We start from the raw sequence: 17,642 nt of genomic DNA, 5'->3' as shown, positions 1-17,642 counted from the left end.
TCCTCATCGGCAGACTCAATAGCCTTGGTTTCTCAAATGACTGCCTCGCCTGGTTCACCAACTGCTTCTCTGATAGAGTTCAGTGTGTCAAATCGGAGGGCCAGTTGTCCGGGCCTCTGGCAGTCTCTATGGGGGTGCCACAGGGTTCAATTCTTGGGCCGACTCTTTTCTCTGTATACATCAATGATGTTGCTCTTGCTGCTGGTGAGTCTCTGATCCACCTCTACGCAGACGACACCATTCTGTATACTTCTGGCCCTTCTTTGGACACTGTGTTAACTACCCTCCAGATGAGCTTCAATGCCATACAAAACTCCTTCCGTGGCCTCCAACTGCTCTTAAATACAAGTAAAACTAAATGCATGCTCTTCAACCGATCGCTGCCTGCACCTGCCCGCCCATCCAGCATCACTACTCTGGACGGTTCTGACTTAGAATATGTGGACAACTACAAATATCTAGGTGTCTGGTTAGACTGTAAACTCTCCTTCCAGAATCACATCAAACATCTCCAATCCAAAGTTAAATCTAGAATCGGCTTCCTATTTCGCAACAAAGCATCTTTCACTCATGCTGCCAAACATACCCTCGTAAAACTGACCATCCTACCGATCCTCGACTTTGGCGATGTCATTTACAAAATAGCCTCCAATACCCTACTCAATAAATTGGATGCAGTCTATCACAGTGCCATCCGTTTTGTCACCAAAGCCCCATATACTACCCACCACTGCGACCTGTACGCTCTCGTTGGCTCGCTTCATACTCGTCGCCAAACCCACTGGCTCCAGGTCGTCTACAAGACCCTGCTAGGTAAAGTCCCCCCTTATCTCAGCTCGCTGGTCACCATAGCAGCACCCACCTGTAGCACGCGCTCCAGCAGGTATATCTCTCTGTTCACCCCCAAAGCCAATTCCTCCTTCGGCCGCCTCTCCTTCCAGTTCTCTGCTGCCAATGACTGGAACGAACTACACAAATCTCTAAAACTGGAAACACTCATCTCCCTCACTAGCTTTAAGCACCAGCTGTCAGAGCAGCTCACAGATTACTGCACCTGTACATAGCCCATCTATAATTACCCAAACAACTACCTCTTCCCCTACTGTATTTATTTATTTATTTTTCTCCTTTGCACCCCATTATTTATATATCTACTTTGCACTTTCTTCCACTGCAAATCTACTATTCCAGTGTTTTACTTGCTATTGTCTCGTCCTGACCAGAAGAGGGAGCAATTGTATTAGTTTTGGTCAGGACGTGGAGGTTTTTGTGTCATGTGTAGATTGGTTGTTGGACTCTCAATTGGAGGCAGGTGGTTCTAGTTGCCTCTGATTGGGAGTCCTATAAACAGGTGTGTGTTTTTCTTTGGGGTTGTGGGTACTTGTTTTTGCATTGCGTTTTGTGTGCCTGCAAAATTGTTCCTGTCGTGTTTATTGTTTTTTTCCTGTGGATGCTTTACTCGAGTTTATTAAAAATATGAGTATCCACATTCCCGCTGCGCCTTGCTCCATTCCTGACGACAGACCTTACAGAACTACCCACCACAAAAGGACCAAGCAGTGGAGGAGGAAGGAGCATCGGGTTGATGAATGCACTTGGCAGAGTGAACGACGATTCTGGGAGGACAAACTAAGGGAGCTAAGGGAACCCGAGAGGCAGCCCTAATATTTTTTTGCGGGGGGGCACAAGGGCTGTTTGGCGGGGCGAGAGTGGAGCCCCAGGCCAGCTCCCCGTACCCTTGTGGGGCAGAGACAGACTGGACAGGTCCCGTGCTTTGGGTTAGGGGCTGTGGTGAGGCCTGGGATTTTCAGGCCGGCACGCACAGTACCAGCGCCCCGCATGTGCCAGGGAGGAGTGAGCATTGAGCCTGAAGGGGTGATGCCAACCCTGCGCTCAAGACCGCCAGTGCGCCTCTACGGTCCGGTGTTTCCCGCTATACGCACTAGCATTGAGGTGCGTGTCTCCAGGCTGGCACGTCCAGTACCAGCCCCACGCATCAGGCGTCTAGTGCGTTAGCCCAGCCTCGCCAGTCAGGAGCCGCCAGAGCTGCCCGCCAGCCAGGAGCCGCCAGAGCTGCCCGCCAGCCAGGAGCCGCCAGAGCTGCCCATCAGCCAAGAGTCGCCAGAGCTGCCCGCCAGCCAAGAGTCGCCAGAGCTGCCGGCCGGCCCAGCCCGAGTGGCCCGCCTGTCCTCCGGCCCAGCCCGAGTGGCCCGCCTGTCCTCCGGCCCAGCCCGAGTGGCCCGCCTGTCCTCCGGCCCAGCCCGAGTGGCCCGCCTGTCCTCCGGCCCAGCCCGAGTGGCCCACCTTGGTTGAGGATGTTCGGCGTTATGTCTCTTCCTGTTCGGTATGCGCCCAGTGCAAGGCTCCTAGACACCTGCCTCGAGGGAAATTACAGCCCCTCCCCATTCCACAACGGCCTTGGTCTCACCTCTCGGTGGATTTCCTCACGGATCTCCCGCCGTCCCAGGGGAACACTGCGATCCTGGTCGTTGTGGACCGGTTCTCTAAGTCCTGCCGTCTGCTCCCTTTTCCCGGTCTTCCTACGGCCCTGCAGACCGCGGAGGCCCTGTTCACCCATGTCTTCCGGCACTATGGGGTGCCCGAGGACATTGTATCTGATCGGGGTCCCCAGTTCACGTCCAGGGTGTGGAGGTCGTTTATGGAGAGGCTGGGGGTCTCGGTCAGCCTGACCTCGGGTTTCCACCCCGAGAGTAATGGGCAGGTCGAGCGCATTAACCAGGATGTGGGCAGGTTCCTGCGGTCGTATTGCCGGGACGGGCCAGGGGAGTGGGCGCAGTTCGTACCATGGGCCGAGATGGCCCAGAACTCTCAGCGCCACTCCTCTACTAACCTGTCACCCTTCCAGGGTGTATTGGGGTATCAGCTGGTCCTTGTGCCATGGCAACAGAGCCAGACGGAGGCTCCTGCGGTGGAGGCATGGGTGAAGCGCTCTCAGGAGACCTGGAATGCGGCCTAGGAGTGTCTAAGGAGGGCTGGTGAACGACACAAAGAGAGCGCTGACCGCCACCGCAGTGAAGCCCCCGTGTTTAACCCGGGGGACAGAGTCTGGCTCTCAACCCGGAACCTGCCCCTCTGCCTGCCCTGCCGGAAGCTGGGTCCGCGGTTTGTGGGGCCGTTCAAAGTCCTGAGGAGGATAAACGAGGTGTGTTACAGGTTACAACTCCCTTCATATTACCGCATTAACCCCTCGTTTCATGTGTCTCTCCTCAGGCCGGTGGTAGCTGGTCCGCTGCAGGACGATGAGGTGCTGGAGGTCCCCCAGCCCCCCCTGGACATCAGGGGGGCCCCGGCGTACACAGTCCGAGCCATCCTGGACTCCCGACGTCGGGTTGGGGGCCTGCAGTACCTCGTGGACTATGAGGGGTACGGTCCGGAGGAGAGGTGCTGGGTTCCGGCAGTGGACGTTCTGGATCCACCTATGCTGCAGGAATTCCACCGTCGCCGTCCGGATCGGCCGGCACCCCGCCCTCCGGGCCGTCCCCGAGGCCGGCGTCGGCAGGGAAGGGGTAATCTCACAGTATCCAACGAAGGTGGCGCCGGTCGTCGTCGCCGGCCTATTAGCTGCCACCGATCTATGTTTCTGTGTCTTTTGGTTTTGTCTGTCTATCCCGCACCTGTTTCGTGTCTGTCATTAGTGGGGGGTTATTTAGTGTGTATTTTCAGTTTGGGTTCTCGTGCGGGATTGTTTATTGTCCACTCAGGACAGTTGTGTGTGTGGCCTGTTTCGCTGGCCTGTGTACGATTTATTGCCGGGCTGCGCCCTGTGCGCTTTTCCTCGTGTTTTCTTTTGGGAATGTGTTTTCCTGGCGGACTTATTTAAGCGCCCTGTGCCTTTCGGCTATTGTCTTTTGTTTACCGTGGCATTAAAACACTGTTGCTCCGGCCCTCTGTCTCCTGCGCCTGATTCCGCATCTCCACTAGTCCTAGAAATCCGTGACAGCTATATTGTATTTACTTCGCCACCATGGCCTTTTTTGCCTTTACCTCCCTTATCTCACCTCATTTGCTCACTTTGTATATAGACTTCTTTTTCTACTATATTACTGACTGTATGTTTGTTTTACTCCATGTGTAACTCTGTGTTGTTGTATGTGTCAAACTGCTTTGCTTTATCTTGGCCAGGTTGCAATTGTAAATGAGAACTTCTTCTCAACTTGCCTACCTGGTTAAATAAAGGTGAAATAAAAATTTAAAAATAAAATTTCACCCACTGGAGAGTCAAGCCCATCCAATCAGAATAAGTTTTTCCCCACAAAAGGGCTTTATTACTGACAGAAACACTCCTCTGTTTCATCAGCTGTCCGTGTGGCCGGTCTCAGACAATCCTGCAGGTGAAGAAACCGGATGTGGAGGTCCCGGGCTGGCTTAGTGTTGAGGTCGGTTGGACGTACTGCCAAATTCTCTAAACCGACATTGGAGGTGGCTTATGTTAGATAAATTAACATTAAATTCTCTGGCCACAGCTCTGGTGGACATTCCTGCAATCAGCATGCCAATTGTACGCTCCCTCAAAACTGCACATTTTAAAGTGGCCTTTTACTGTCCCCAGCACAAGGTGCATTTGTGTAATGATCATGCTGTTTAATCAGCTTCTTGATATGCCATACATGTCAGGTGGATGGATTATCTTGGCAAAGGATAAATGCTCACTAACAGGGATGTAAACAAATTTGTGTACACAATTTGAGAGAAATAAGCTTTTTGTGCATATGGAACATTTCTGGGATCTTTTATTTCAGCTCATGACACATGGTACCAACACCTTACATGTTGCGTTCATATGTTCATATTTTTGTTCAGTATATATAGCACCAAAAAGGGATCCCCTATGGTTAAAAGCAAAATAACCCTTATTTGGCACTATATGTAACCATTTGTTTTTAGTGTGCAGGATGCAATGTGGTTAGAAAATTAACCAACTTGACGTTGCCTTTAAATCATTGCCATGTTTTAACACCTATTAATTATTTTGTCAAAGGATTAGTAGACCAGCAGGTTTTGTTTAGCCCTGTAAGTCCCCGTATCCCCGTATAGTCCCCATCCATGCACCATTTTACAATTGTTTTCTCTGTAGGCTATACATCAACTTGTGTTTGGTTGGGAATTGAGAATTACCAGTGAGGTATGGACACTGGAGGCGTTCACATTTCTGCAATATTCAAACGTGTGCGCGCCATCATCGACAACTCTCAACATCCCCCGGTGAGCGTGATCGCGCGGAGAAGAGAGGCGGAGGAGAGAGCGAGAGGGAAAACCAGGAGATAGTATGAAAACCCACGACCATGGGGTCTTGTATGTACAGTGATACGACTAAAGCCCATCTTTTCTCGTCTTCATTCTTCAAAGGACAAGTATCGGTCTCTTTTTCCAGATGTATGTAACAAAATGACAGGCGTTCGTAACGAATGCTCCCGTTTTCCTTATATCTCAATTCGTTCGCGGAAGATTCATCAGTGGGGCTCGGCAGCGCTGCTTGTCTCTCATTTGAACCGTTCGATCTAATGGGAGTGGTATAGCTTCATTATTAACACTCTGACGGTGGTGGTGAATGGCAAATAATGTGTCTAATCCAGTTTTTCCAAGACCATTGTTTTGTGCAATGTGAGCTTGATCGACTCTGCTGTGTCGTTACGTGTTGAGAGGAGGGAGGGTCTTCCCCATCATTGTTGAATCACGCTTCGGGCTTAACGCTTCGGTCTTCCGTCATTTGGAAACCATTTGGATGTGAGACTAAATAAAGCCAGAAACCTGGACCTTGACCTGGGGAGACAGTGGACCTGGGGAGACAGTGCAGACCTTTGTGTAATTTTTATGAGAACATTTTTATCTCCATATTTTAGAGACCCCGGAGTGTGCATATATCAAAAGCGTTGCTGAGGGACCATTGAAGAAGATAGGGGGGAGACGAGGAGATTACGAGGTAACGCCAGGGGTGGGGAAAATGCTGCCTTCGCAAGAAGCCTCCAAGATTTACCATGACAACTACATGCGGAATTCGCGGGCCATTGGGGTTCTGTGGGCTATTTTCACCATATGTTTGGCCATTATTAACGTGGTGGTGTTCATTCAGCCCTACTGGATTGGGGACAGCGTGAACACCCCACACGCCGGCTACTTCGGCTTGTTTCACTACTGCGTGGGCACTGGGAACTCCAACCGGGAGCTCACCTGCCAAGGAACCTTCGCCGAATTCAGCAGCATCCCTTCGAGCGCATTTAAAGCGGCAACCTTCTTCGTGTTGCTGTCCATGGTGCTGATCTTGGGATGCATCGCCTGCTTCATCCTCTTCTTCTTCTGCAACACCGCCACTGTCTACAAGACCTGCGCTTGGATGCAGCTGCTATGTGGTAAGATATTGGCGTTTGGGTAGCAACCACCACGGATGGGGCAATTCATGTATTCTGCTCACAAACATTGAGGGGTCCATTACTTTCCTCACTGTTCAACAACACCTGGATGTGCTGTTGTAGCTTACTGTGTGTGTGTGTGTGTGTGTGTGTGTGTGTGTGTGGTGTGTGTGTGTGTGTGTGTGTGTGTGTGGTCTTGTATTACTATCGTCGTGGGTACCGGAAATCCCTAAAAGTCCCCAAAAGGATAGTAAAACAAGGAAAATTCTCTCTCATGGGGACATTTCCGAAATCCCTACGAGGACAAAGGCTATTTTAAGATTAGGGGTTAGGTTTAGGGTTAGGATTACAATTAGGGTTAGGATTAGAATGATGGTTAGACATTATGGTTAGGGTTTAAGATTAGGGTAAGGGATAAGGTTAGGGTTAGGGAAAATAGGATTTTCAATGGAAAGTAAAACATATGGCGTGTGGGCTGTGTGTGTGTGAGAGAGAGAGAGAGAGAGTGAGTGAGATAGAGAGAGCGAGAAACAGAGAGGGGGAAACCCCTTGACGATCAAACCCCTTGCCGATTCAAGTTTTAATCTTTATCACTGTGGCCACGTGACATCGGGGATGAAACAAATTGTTATAGTGTAATTACATGAAATTATGCCCATTAACTTCCTTGGGAAGTATTGCAACAGCGATCACAGTTTCTATGTTTGTGGCCAAGTGCCCATATAGCCATAGCCTACACCATTCCTGATTTTAATACCTGATATTTTTCACATAATCTTGGTCAAGTTAATTTAGTTCTCATCATTGGGAACGCACAGTTGAATTCCTGTCGTGGTTTCTTGAATTCCTGTCGTGGTTTCAAACTGGATTTCTGCGTAATTACATGCGTATAACATGGCAATGACACTAGTGTATATAGCTCTGTCACGACCATGAATCAGACAATTTAATATGATATAATATTATTAGCTTTTTTGATTCGTTTTGAATGGAACCCAGTGAAGGACGTGTAAAACAAAATGGTGATTTGTCTGGCATCAAAAAAGCCATATGAGCTCTGTTCGTTGTTCTTTATTTTACTGAGAGAATTCAGCCAACAACACAAATAACTGTGACAGGTGACAGCTTTTGACTTTGTTTGGAATCCCTGGCCTCGGTTTCCAGGATTGTATTTAAACTTTTGTGAAAGAAACATGGGATTTCTGTCGCTGTGCGGTGCGGTTCATGCACCTTGTCTGAGCGAGCGACGCGCGCACACACACACAGAGAGGGAACAGATTGTCTCAGCTCAAGTGTAGTGTACTTGCCACACGCACGCCAACTCACATTATGCGCTCAGTCGAACGGTAGCCCGTCATACATCTCAAATTGCACTAACCCCTAATTAATTAGACACAGTGCAATTTAATTCGCTCTAAATGTGTGTAGCCACCGACTGTGAATTCAGATAAGAGTTGCGTGAGACGTGCATGTAGTTGAGAAAGTCAAAGTGCGGATTTGAGAGTGAGATTTGGAAATGGATGGTGAGTATTAGCTTTGATATTTCTTGGTGTAATTGCGCACGCATGCACGTGCACACACACACGCGCGCGCACACACACACACTTCACAGCATTGGCAAAATTGGGGGATTCGGGAAACCTCAATCTGCTGTTGCACTATTGTTCTGCTTCAAAGTTATAGTATTGGAGAAGGCATGGGGTGCACAGGAGAGGGAGGAATATGGTGGACTCAGTACCTCTTCAAATCAAATTTCTCCTAATTTTCTGCTCTGCCAAGTCACTGTCTCAAGAGAGGGAGGGAAGTAGAGAAATGGAAAGGGAACGAGAGAGAGTGGGGGGGGCAGGGGGAGATGGCATAAGGTAGACATTCATTCACAGCTGGATGACACTGGGATAGGATATACTGGAACCAAGGCCTTGTTCAAAGGTAGTGCACTATAAAGGGAATAGGATTCCATTTGTGATGCTACATATCAATTTAATGCTAAGCTGTGGAGTTCCATCAGCACCTCTGTCACCAGGAATGTAACAGTAGGCAACAGACTCATTTCAATGCACTCCAGCTTTACTGATAGCAGGATGTTTTCATTCAGTGTAATGTTATTCTATAGAATTCTAGAAAAGCAAAGGTATACAGTGCCTTCGGAAAGTATTCAGACCCCTTGACTTTTTCCACATATTGTTACGTTACAGCCTTATTTTAAAATTGTTTAAATAAAAAAATGTATCAGCAATCTACACACAATACCCCATAATGACAAAGCGAAAACAGGTTTTTAGAAATGTTTGCTAATTTATTAAAAATAAAAAACAGAAATACCTTATTTGCATAAGTATTCAGACCCTTTGCTATGAGTCTCGAAATTCAGCTCAGATGCATCCTGTTTCCATTTATCATCCTTGAGATGTTTCTACAACTTGATTGGAGTCCACCTGTGGTAAATTCAATTGATTGGACATGATTTGGAAAGGCACACATCTGTCTAAATAAGGTCCCACAGTTGACAGTGCATGTCAGAGTACAGGGTACAGAGTACAGCTTATGTAAATGTGATATTTCTGGGTGGGGTTTTCTTCATATAAATTAGCAAACATTTTGTCACGACTTCCGCCGAAGTTGGTCCCTCTCCTTGTTCGGGCTCCTTTGGTTTTGTCCTGTCTTCCATCACACCTGGTTCCAATCCCATCAATTACATGTTGTGTATTCAACCCTCTGTTCCCCCTCATGTCCTTCTCGGTGATTGTTTATTGTAAGTGCTTGTTGATTGTCTTGGTGTGCGTCGGGTTATTTTTATTATTATTTTTATTAAACTACGCCGTTTGGAAACACAGTTTTGTTCTCCTGCGTCTGACTTCTCTGCCGCCAGTACGCACTCCTTACACATTTCCAAAAATCAGTTTTTCCTTTTCATTATGGGTTATTGTGTGTAGATTGACGAGGGGAAAAAAACGTTAAAATCAATTTTAGAAAAAGGCTGTAACGTAACAAAATGTGGAAAAAGTCAAGGGGTCTGAATGTTTTTCGAAGGCACTGTCCATGTAGTTCCGTTTCTCATGCAGTGTGCTTACCTTTTTATCCCCCAGCTTCAGTTTCCCCCTTTCTGCCATAAGGTTATGTTTGACATGACATAACATGGAATGGGTTTTTAGGGGCTCCTACAGTATAACCATTTCACACGATCGTACTGAACCAAGCCAAACGTGTTGGATATTTACTTTTCACCTTTTCCGCATGGTTCCAGCTACTACGGTGGGCCAGCTCAGTACAGCTTGGTTTGGCTATACTCGGTTCGGTTGTAGTATGAAAAGCTCTCTACTAGCCGCAAATGTAGTGTCTTATTTTCCTCTTTCCCCCTACACTCTCTCTTACTCTGTCGCTCCTCCTCTTCCTTCCCTCTGGTCCAGGGATGGGAAACTGACCCCCTTTGTACACCTACGGATCGCCCCCCCTCCCCCCACACACACATTTTGTTACGTTACAGCTTTATTCAAAAATGTATTCCATTCATTTTTCCCTCAACAATCTACACACAATACAACACAATGACAAAGCAAAAACAGGTTTTTAGACATTTTTGCTAATTTATATATATAAAAAAACAACTAAGTATTCAGACCCTTTGCTATGAGACCGAGAACCCGATGGTCACTCTGACAGAGCTCCAGAGTTCCTCTGTGGAGATAGGAGAACCTTCCAGAAGGACAACCATATCTGCAGCACTCCACCAATCAGGCCTTTATCGTATAGTGGCCAGACGGAAGCTACTCCTCAGTAAAAGGCACATGACAGCCCGCTTGGAGTTTGCCAAAAGGCACCTAAAGGACTCACACCATGAGAAACAAGATTCTCTAGTCTGATGAAACCAAGATTAAATTATTTGGCCTGAATGCCAAGCGTCATGTCTGGAGGAAACCTGGCACCATCTCTACGGTGAAGCATGGTGGTGGCAGCATCATGCTGTGGGGATGTTTTCATCGGCAGGGACTGGAAGACGAGTCAGGCTTGAGGGAAAGATGAATGGAGCAAAGTACAGAGAGATCCTTGATGAAATCCTGCTCCAGAGCACTCAGAACTGGGGTGAAGGTTCACCTTCCAACAGGAAAACAACCCTAAGCACACAGCCAAGACAACGCAGGAGTGGCTTAGGGACAAGTCTCTGAATATCCATGAGTGGCCCAACCAGAGCACGGACTTGAACCCGATCGAACATCTCTGGAGAGATCTGAAAATAGCTGTGCAGCGACGCTCCCCAACCAACCAGACAGAGCTTGAGAGGATCTGTGACAAGCTTGTAGCGTCATACCCAAGAAGATTTATTTGTAATATATTTACAAAAATGTCTGAAAACCTGTCATTATGGAGTATTGCGTGTAGATTCATGAGAGGGAAAAAAATATTTTATCCATTTTAGAATAAGGCTGTAATGTAACAATACTTTTTCGAATGCACTGTACATTTTATTGTGCATCAGCAGTTTTTCTCCTATGTCAGTCACTGGCAGTCACTCAATTAGCCCATGTCAGCAATTTTTTGTTGATATTGATTTTTTAGCGGCCAACTGTCTAAACTTGTATTAATCATGATTTAATTACCGACTGGGGGGCCCCAATATCATATTTAAAACTGCCCCAAATTTCTCTCCGCCCCATGGCAAAATTAGTAGAATTGCATTAAATTAGTTAGAAAATTGTTAAATCCTCTCTCTACCCCATGGTAAAATATGTACAATTGCAGCAAACCAGCTTTGACATAATTTTTTTTTTAAATGGCCATTGGCAAAAATGTGTTATCGGGTGTCAATATGGTGGTCGCTAAAATGTTTTGCTCACAATGGGAGAGGGGGGTGGGAGGCAACAACATTTATCTTAAGGCCCCCAAAAGGCTAGGGCTGGCTCTGACTGCATGTGTGGGTATGGATGTGTGTACGCAGATCCGCGAGCCACTGCGGGCCCTAATGATGAGTTTCCAATTTTTGTGGCCCCCACCCCCATTAAAGTTGTCCATCCCTGCTCTGGTCTATCCTTTGTCTTTCCCAGGATGCGACGTGTTGCGACGTGTGTATCATCAGGTAGACAGACGGTATGAAACTGTGGCTGTTCTCGCTGTACATTCGTTTTGCACCTTCTGTCTCTTTCGCATGGAACAAGCTCAGAGGACTATTGTCGTCGCGTTCGATCTCTGCTTTTAGCACTTGTGCTTTTCTTTTTCCTTTTTAAATCAACATATTTTTTTTGTAGTGGACTACTTTGGCAGCTGCTCAAAACTGAAGGACAAAAACCTGTAATTAGAGCTGCTCTTGCAGGAGTACTGATTCTATGTATTAGCCTTCCTCATCCTCTACTGACTACATGCCTTCTATACCCAAAGTATAGCTGTCTTCAATCATGAGAGCAAGTACGTTTCGAGCATGTAGCAATGAGTGAAATCCTCCAATAGACTTCTGTAAGAAAATGGAGGGAAGACTACAATAAGGCACTCTGGACTGGTGCAGGCCTAGATGACATTGCTTAAAAAGTAGAACGGTTATTGGCAACATTCTTTTAAAAAATGTAGTAGGCTACTACAGTGTATTTCTGCAAATGTCTTTTTTTTATACTAGTACAAGCTCAGCAGTAACTCAGTTATCTCTAAAAGATAGGCCGCATAGGTGGTTTGCTGGGTCAGTGCAAAATAATGCAGACAAGTTCAATGAGATGTTGACGGTCGGCTGGAAAGGTGCCAACAAGTGTACAGACGGGCAGCATTTCTCCCAGTGACAGTTTTCCTTCAGTATTTGTGGACTGAGAAGTTAAAGGCCCAGTGCAGTCAAAATCCTGTGTTTTGTATCATATTGTACAACAGCTGTAAAAGTGTGATAAAAAAAAAAAAAAAAATCGCTGTTATTTCCTGATAGTTGCTGGTTGAAAATACAATCTACACAGGACATTCTAATCAGCAGGTTTGCCTGGGCGGGACATTCAGCTTTCCAGGGTGACATCACCCTGTGGTAAATTGGTTAATTTGATATTGAAATAAAAACGCCTGCATTGGGACTTTGGACTTTTGATGATATCAATGGGTAGAATTTTTCTACAAAACATAGAAATGCGCCATTTTCACATTTGTAGACACTGGAGATAATGAAAATGAATGTCACGGCTGTTCGAATGATCGGACCAAAATGCAGCGTCGGTTTCGTTCCACATATTTATTTGACAGTGAAACTTAATGCGATACAAAAAATAAACTGAAGGAACAAAACAACAAACTGTGACGCAGGAGGCACAAACACACTCACAAAATATAATCACCCACAAAACACAAGTGGGACAAACATCAACTTAAATATGACCTCCAATTAGAGACAACGACAACCGGCTGCCTCTAATTGGAGGTCATGCCAAACAAAAAAACAACCTAGAAATACAAAACTAGAAACTAAACATAGAAATACAAAAATGGACGAACACCCCCTGTCACACCCTGACCTACTCTACCATAGAAAATAACAACTTACTATGGTCAGGACGTGACAATGAGGTTGAAAAGTGGTGGAATTGCTCTTTTAAAGGCACTATTTTACAAACACATTTTACAATGTTGTAATCTTAAGAGAGACTCATTGCCATACCATGTCAAGAAATGGGCCATATCCAGGTATTTACAGTAGCTTTACGTAATGACACCACTGTGAGACCCCCTGTAAATGTTAGGTTGGATAATATGGTCCTATCTTATTAGACACATACGGGAGTCACGATTTCGTGTTGTCACCTTCAGCGGTGGCATTGTAGCTGTCTTTGCGTCTGTCTGTGTGCGTGGGAGAGAATGTAGTTCCATCATCGACTGAGAGCTCACCATAACCATTCAGAGACAGAGCGATAAATAGGCCTAGAGGACGAGGAACACGAGGAACACGAGGTATGAGGTAATTCATGAAATGATCCACACTCACCTGGTCCCTTCACACACACACACTCTCTCTCTCTCTCTCTCTCTCTCTCTCAATAGAGAGGAATCTTCATGTGCACTAATATTATATATAGGCCTAATTCAATTGCTGATATAAACCATCTGAGGAAGTGGAAACTGAAAACTATAAATACATTGAGTGACATGGCGTTCCAGGTGAAGCTGGCTGAGATAATGCGAAGAGTGTGCAAAGCTGTCATCAAGGCAAAGGATGGCTACTTTGAAGAATCTCAAATATAAAATATATTTTGATTTGTTTAACACGTTTTTGGTTACTAAATGATTCCATTTGTGTTCTTTCATAGTTTTGATGTCTTCACTTATATTCTACAATGTATAAAATAGTAAAAATAAAGAAAAACCCTTGAATGAGTAGGTGTGTCCAAACTTTTGACTGGTACTGTATGTAAATTGTAAAGTATTTTTTTCCGTAATGTTTTTTTTCATTATGTGTCGGACCCCAGTAAGACTAGCTGTCACCATTGGCGTCGGCTAATGGGGATCCTAATAAATTAAATTAAATTAGAAAAATTTTAAAATCATCAATGTTATATTGGAAACAAAAGCCTGTGTAGTTTTTGCGGTCTGACACTGGGATTGATTATGAAAATGCGATAAAGCACTGCACCAAAGCTAACACTTTGGTTCACAGACCTTAAGTCAGATTGAAATGTTAACTTACATTTCAACATACAAGGGGTGAGGGTCCAGGAGTTCCTTCATTGTTTACCGTTTACTGCCTCTTATCTTTCCATCCCTGCACCTTTTACTCTCTCTCTCACTCTTTCCATCTTTGTGCTTCTTTCTCTCTCCCTCCCTTCCATCTCTCGATCAACAACCTCATGGAAATGGCTGTTGTATGGAGAGTATGTTGTGCCAAATGAGCCAACCAAAGAAAGAACAAATGAATGAACGAACTAACAAACGACAGAGAAAGATGCGGAATGATAACACGAGATTAGAAGGACAGAATCAAGAACAAAAGAAGGGAGAGGGGAAAGTAAAAGAGGGAAAGAAACTGGGCGAAAATGGGAGTATGTTGTGGCTCTGTGTGGGTGCCAGTGGGGACCCTGTTAATGCAGATTTAAGCTCGAATCAGAGGGGGTGCCTGCCCGGGGTTTCACATCGTGGCAGCCCACTCTCCCTCCCATAATCCTCTCCTTTCCCCCAGACGTTAAGCCTCCGCCAATTACTGTACACTCCCCACGAAACCCCATTATCGATGGCAGATCACCGCCGAACGGCACACACACACACACACATACACACACACACCTCCCAGGGTAGAGGAGAGAGGGAAGAGGGGTGAAATAGAGAAGGAGAGGAGAAGGAAGCAGAGAGGGAAAGTGGAGTACAAGTTAAATTCATTGGCAGGGGCTTTTGGAACAGTTCAGCGTTAAGGGCAATGTAGTGAAGAGGAGTTGACAGGTAATTGTCTGGATGTGTGTAATCAATATGTACAGTATTTCTGTCTCACTAATAAGAGATAAGTGAGGGGTTGCTGTGAATGTGTGTGCATTTGTGTTTCTTGAGGGGGTTCAATAGGTTTGTTGATATTTTCAAGCAGAATGGAGCCTCAGAAGCCCTCTGTGAAATGTGTGTGGAAGAGAGAATAGAAAAGAATGCTTTTTGATGTTTATGTTTGAGTGTGTGTGTGTGTGTGTGTGTGTGTGTGTGTGTGTGTGTGTGTGTGTGTGTGTGTGTGTATAAGAGAGGGAGCAGCCTAATGGGATTGGATATGGGCCTAATGCGCTCAGGCCGGGCGGAGATGATAGTTTAATCAGCTCTGTGGTGCAGTTCTGAGTTGGGGCCTCCCCTCTTCACTAGGCTCTGTGGTGGAGCTCCGCTGTGTGCCAGGCTGCTGACTGGCAGACCAGACACTTGCCCAGTCAGGGACGGTAGAGGGACAGCTGCTCCACACCGGAGCCCAGGACCAGGCCAGCACTTAAACTCCTCACGTAAGGAGAGAGGGAAGGGGGGAAAGAGAGGGAAGGAGGGAAAGATAGCGAAGTGATCCGTTTTCAAGAAGGTAGGTGTGTGTCGCACATGAGGGGTTGCTGTCTCTTCACAGGAGAGGCATTTTACTGTCTTTTTTTCCCTCCATCAAAATGCGGAAAAATACAGGAACCTTCTCGCTAGCTACAGTATGATTGGCTGAGATAATGGATGGGCTGGACATGCCGGGAGATGAGTTTGTATTGGTCTTCCATGTAGCATGCGTCTGTCTATAACATGAGCTGCTCAGTATGTTGATAATCCTTTCTATTGTGGCTTTTTTTAAAGATTTAACGTTAGCCACTGAGAACTACAAAAGTTTAGGTACTTTTCTCAAAAACATTGATGCCCTGAATTTAGCAGGCGCTATTGACAGATCAGTTGGAAAAAAGTTATGATGGGCTACTTTCTACACATGCCACGGTCAGTGTGAACCGGAGAGACTTGACACAACGCTGGCCTAACAAGATGTAGATACAAATAAAACAGAGTTAAATTGTTCCAGTCTGCCGTGAAGCGTTCATCCATGTATACGGGTAAGAGTCTAGCTACTATTTTCAGATATTATAATTTTGTCAGAACGTCGTTTTCATTTGCAAGTTAAAGCATACTGTTAGGTAGCTAGCGAACGTTAGCTTGCTGGCTCGCTAGCTAACTTTACGTGTATGATCTGTGTAGTAATATTATTCAAATCAGAAATCCATTTCCATTGCTAGTTATAGCCTGTTAGCTAGCTAGCGAACATTAGACCTAGTTGGTTAGCTTTAGCTAACTGCAGATTCATACTTCAGCTATGACAATCAGTTTGTGTTGGTAGTCGTATGAGTTGGCATTATGCCGGTTCATTGTTTGGCTTGCTAAATAGCTCACAAAACGGCTATATGGACTGAGTTGACCCTTGGATTTTATTCTTATCTCTATGCACACTCACACGGCCCTACACGCTACGTGTCTAAACCAAAAACTCCACTTCGCCAAATGATTACATGACCAATCAAGTTAGCCAGGTGTGTCTGGGGGTGATTAGGGCCATCTATTGTATGGCCGTGTTCACGCCCTTAGCAGAAGTCATCGCGGTTAGATGGGAATTATCTTCCCCATGTGGCTGCCACAGTCAAGCACAACCTACCCCTGTTTCCTGACATCGTCGAAGCATTGACAGCAACCTGGTCCAACCCGCATTCAGCTAAACTGATGCTGCACGGCTGTGCCCCGTTCATGGATCTGTGGGGGATGGAGGGGGCAGGGCTGGTGCACATGCCTCCTGAGGATAGAAAGCTAGCTAGCTACCTAGCCCCGTTGGCTAACAAGGGCATGCTAATGCGAATCCTACGCTCCCTAACAAGCACTGTCACTTTTCGGCTGCTCAGCTGGATAAGGTGTATCATGCAGAGGGGGTGGCTGCCCAATCTCTCTCGTCTGTCACTATGCTGCAGGGGAGCACACACACACACAGGCACAGCTTTGGCCGCAGGAAAGCTCCGCACAGAGCTCCTGGATGAGATCCTTGTTACAGCCAACTTCATTCTGCGCATGTCCCGGTACACCATTCTGGCGAGGAAGATCATGGGAACTACTGTGGTGGGAGAGCGTAATTCTCCCACAGGGTTGTTTGGTTCAACTCTGGAGGCAATGCAGGTCCGGTTCGAGGCCAAAAATAAGCAGTGGTAGTCACACATTTTTGCCAGGGTGCCACATTGGCAGGATTCAATCACTGAGAGAGCCGCCACCTTACAGCGTTAACCGCAAATTAAAATGACATGTCTCAATTAAGTAGTTTTGTTTGCTAATGTAATATTTGTTATAAAAATGCACTCCAAATACAGCACATAAAACAAATAGCCATGTATAGCCATAAAAAAGAAATAAAAAATAAATAGCCATGTATAGCCATGTACCCCAATATAAGAGCAAACCTGCTTAATAGCCTGCTTAATAGCTTAAAACGCTGTTTTGCATAATCCTGCTATTTTCATCTTGCCTTGGCTCTTTCTGTAATTCCGCCCCAATTTTTGGGCTACCTAAGAGGAAAGGCCAATGTTACAGAGGCACGATTAATGCGAAGGGAGAACAAGCCACCTCTTCCATCCATTCTACTGGACAATATAGAGTCACTTGATAATATGATGGATGACCTCCGATCGCTGATTTGCTACCAACGGGATTCTCGAAACTGCCATATTCTCTGCTTTTCTGAAACATGGTTCGCGGACAAGACAGCCCTCGTGGCTATCCAACTCGATGGATTCTCCATTCACCATGCTGACAGTACAGTGGAGTCAGGGAAATTGAGGGGATGGGATTGCCTCTTCATCAACAACAACT

General features: G+C 46.0%; 1 protein-coding gene across 3 annotated transcripts in view; it reads left to right on the top strand.

Annotated features, from left to right (window-relative positions):
• Positions 1-5,247: 5,247 nt before the first annotated feature.
• Positions 5,248-17,642, top strand: part of lhfpl4a (LHFPL tetraspan subfamily member 4a) — a 59,227-nt gene continuing 46,832 nt past the window's right edge. For all 3 annotated transcript variants that reach the window (XM_014132153.2, XM_014132152.2, XM_014132151.2), the window contains exon 1: positions 5,248-6,368. In XM_014132153.2, the coding sequence (XP_013987628.1) occupies positions 5,963-6,368 (406 nt within the window). In that variant the 5' untranslated portion in view covers positions 5,248-5,962. The remainder of the gene's footprint in view (positions 6,369-17,642) is intronic.

This window comes from Salmo salar, chromosome ssa12 (assembly GCF_905237065.1).
Source record: "Salmo salar chromosome ssa12, Ssal_v3.1, whole genome shotgun sequence".
Classification (NCBI taxonomy): domain Eukaryota; kingdom Metazoa; phylum Chordata; class Actinopteri; order Salmoniformes; family Salmonidae; genus Salmo; species Salmo salar.
Note: the sequence above shows the minus strand (reverse complement) of the source record. Positions and strands in the feature narration are given on the sequence as shown.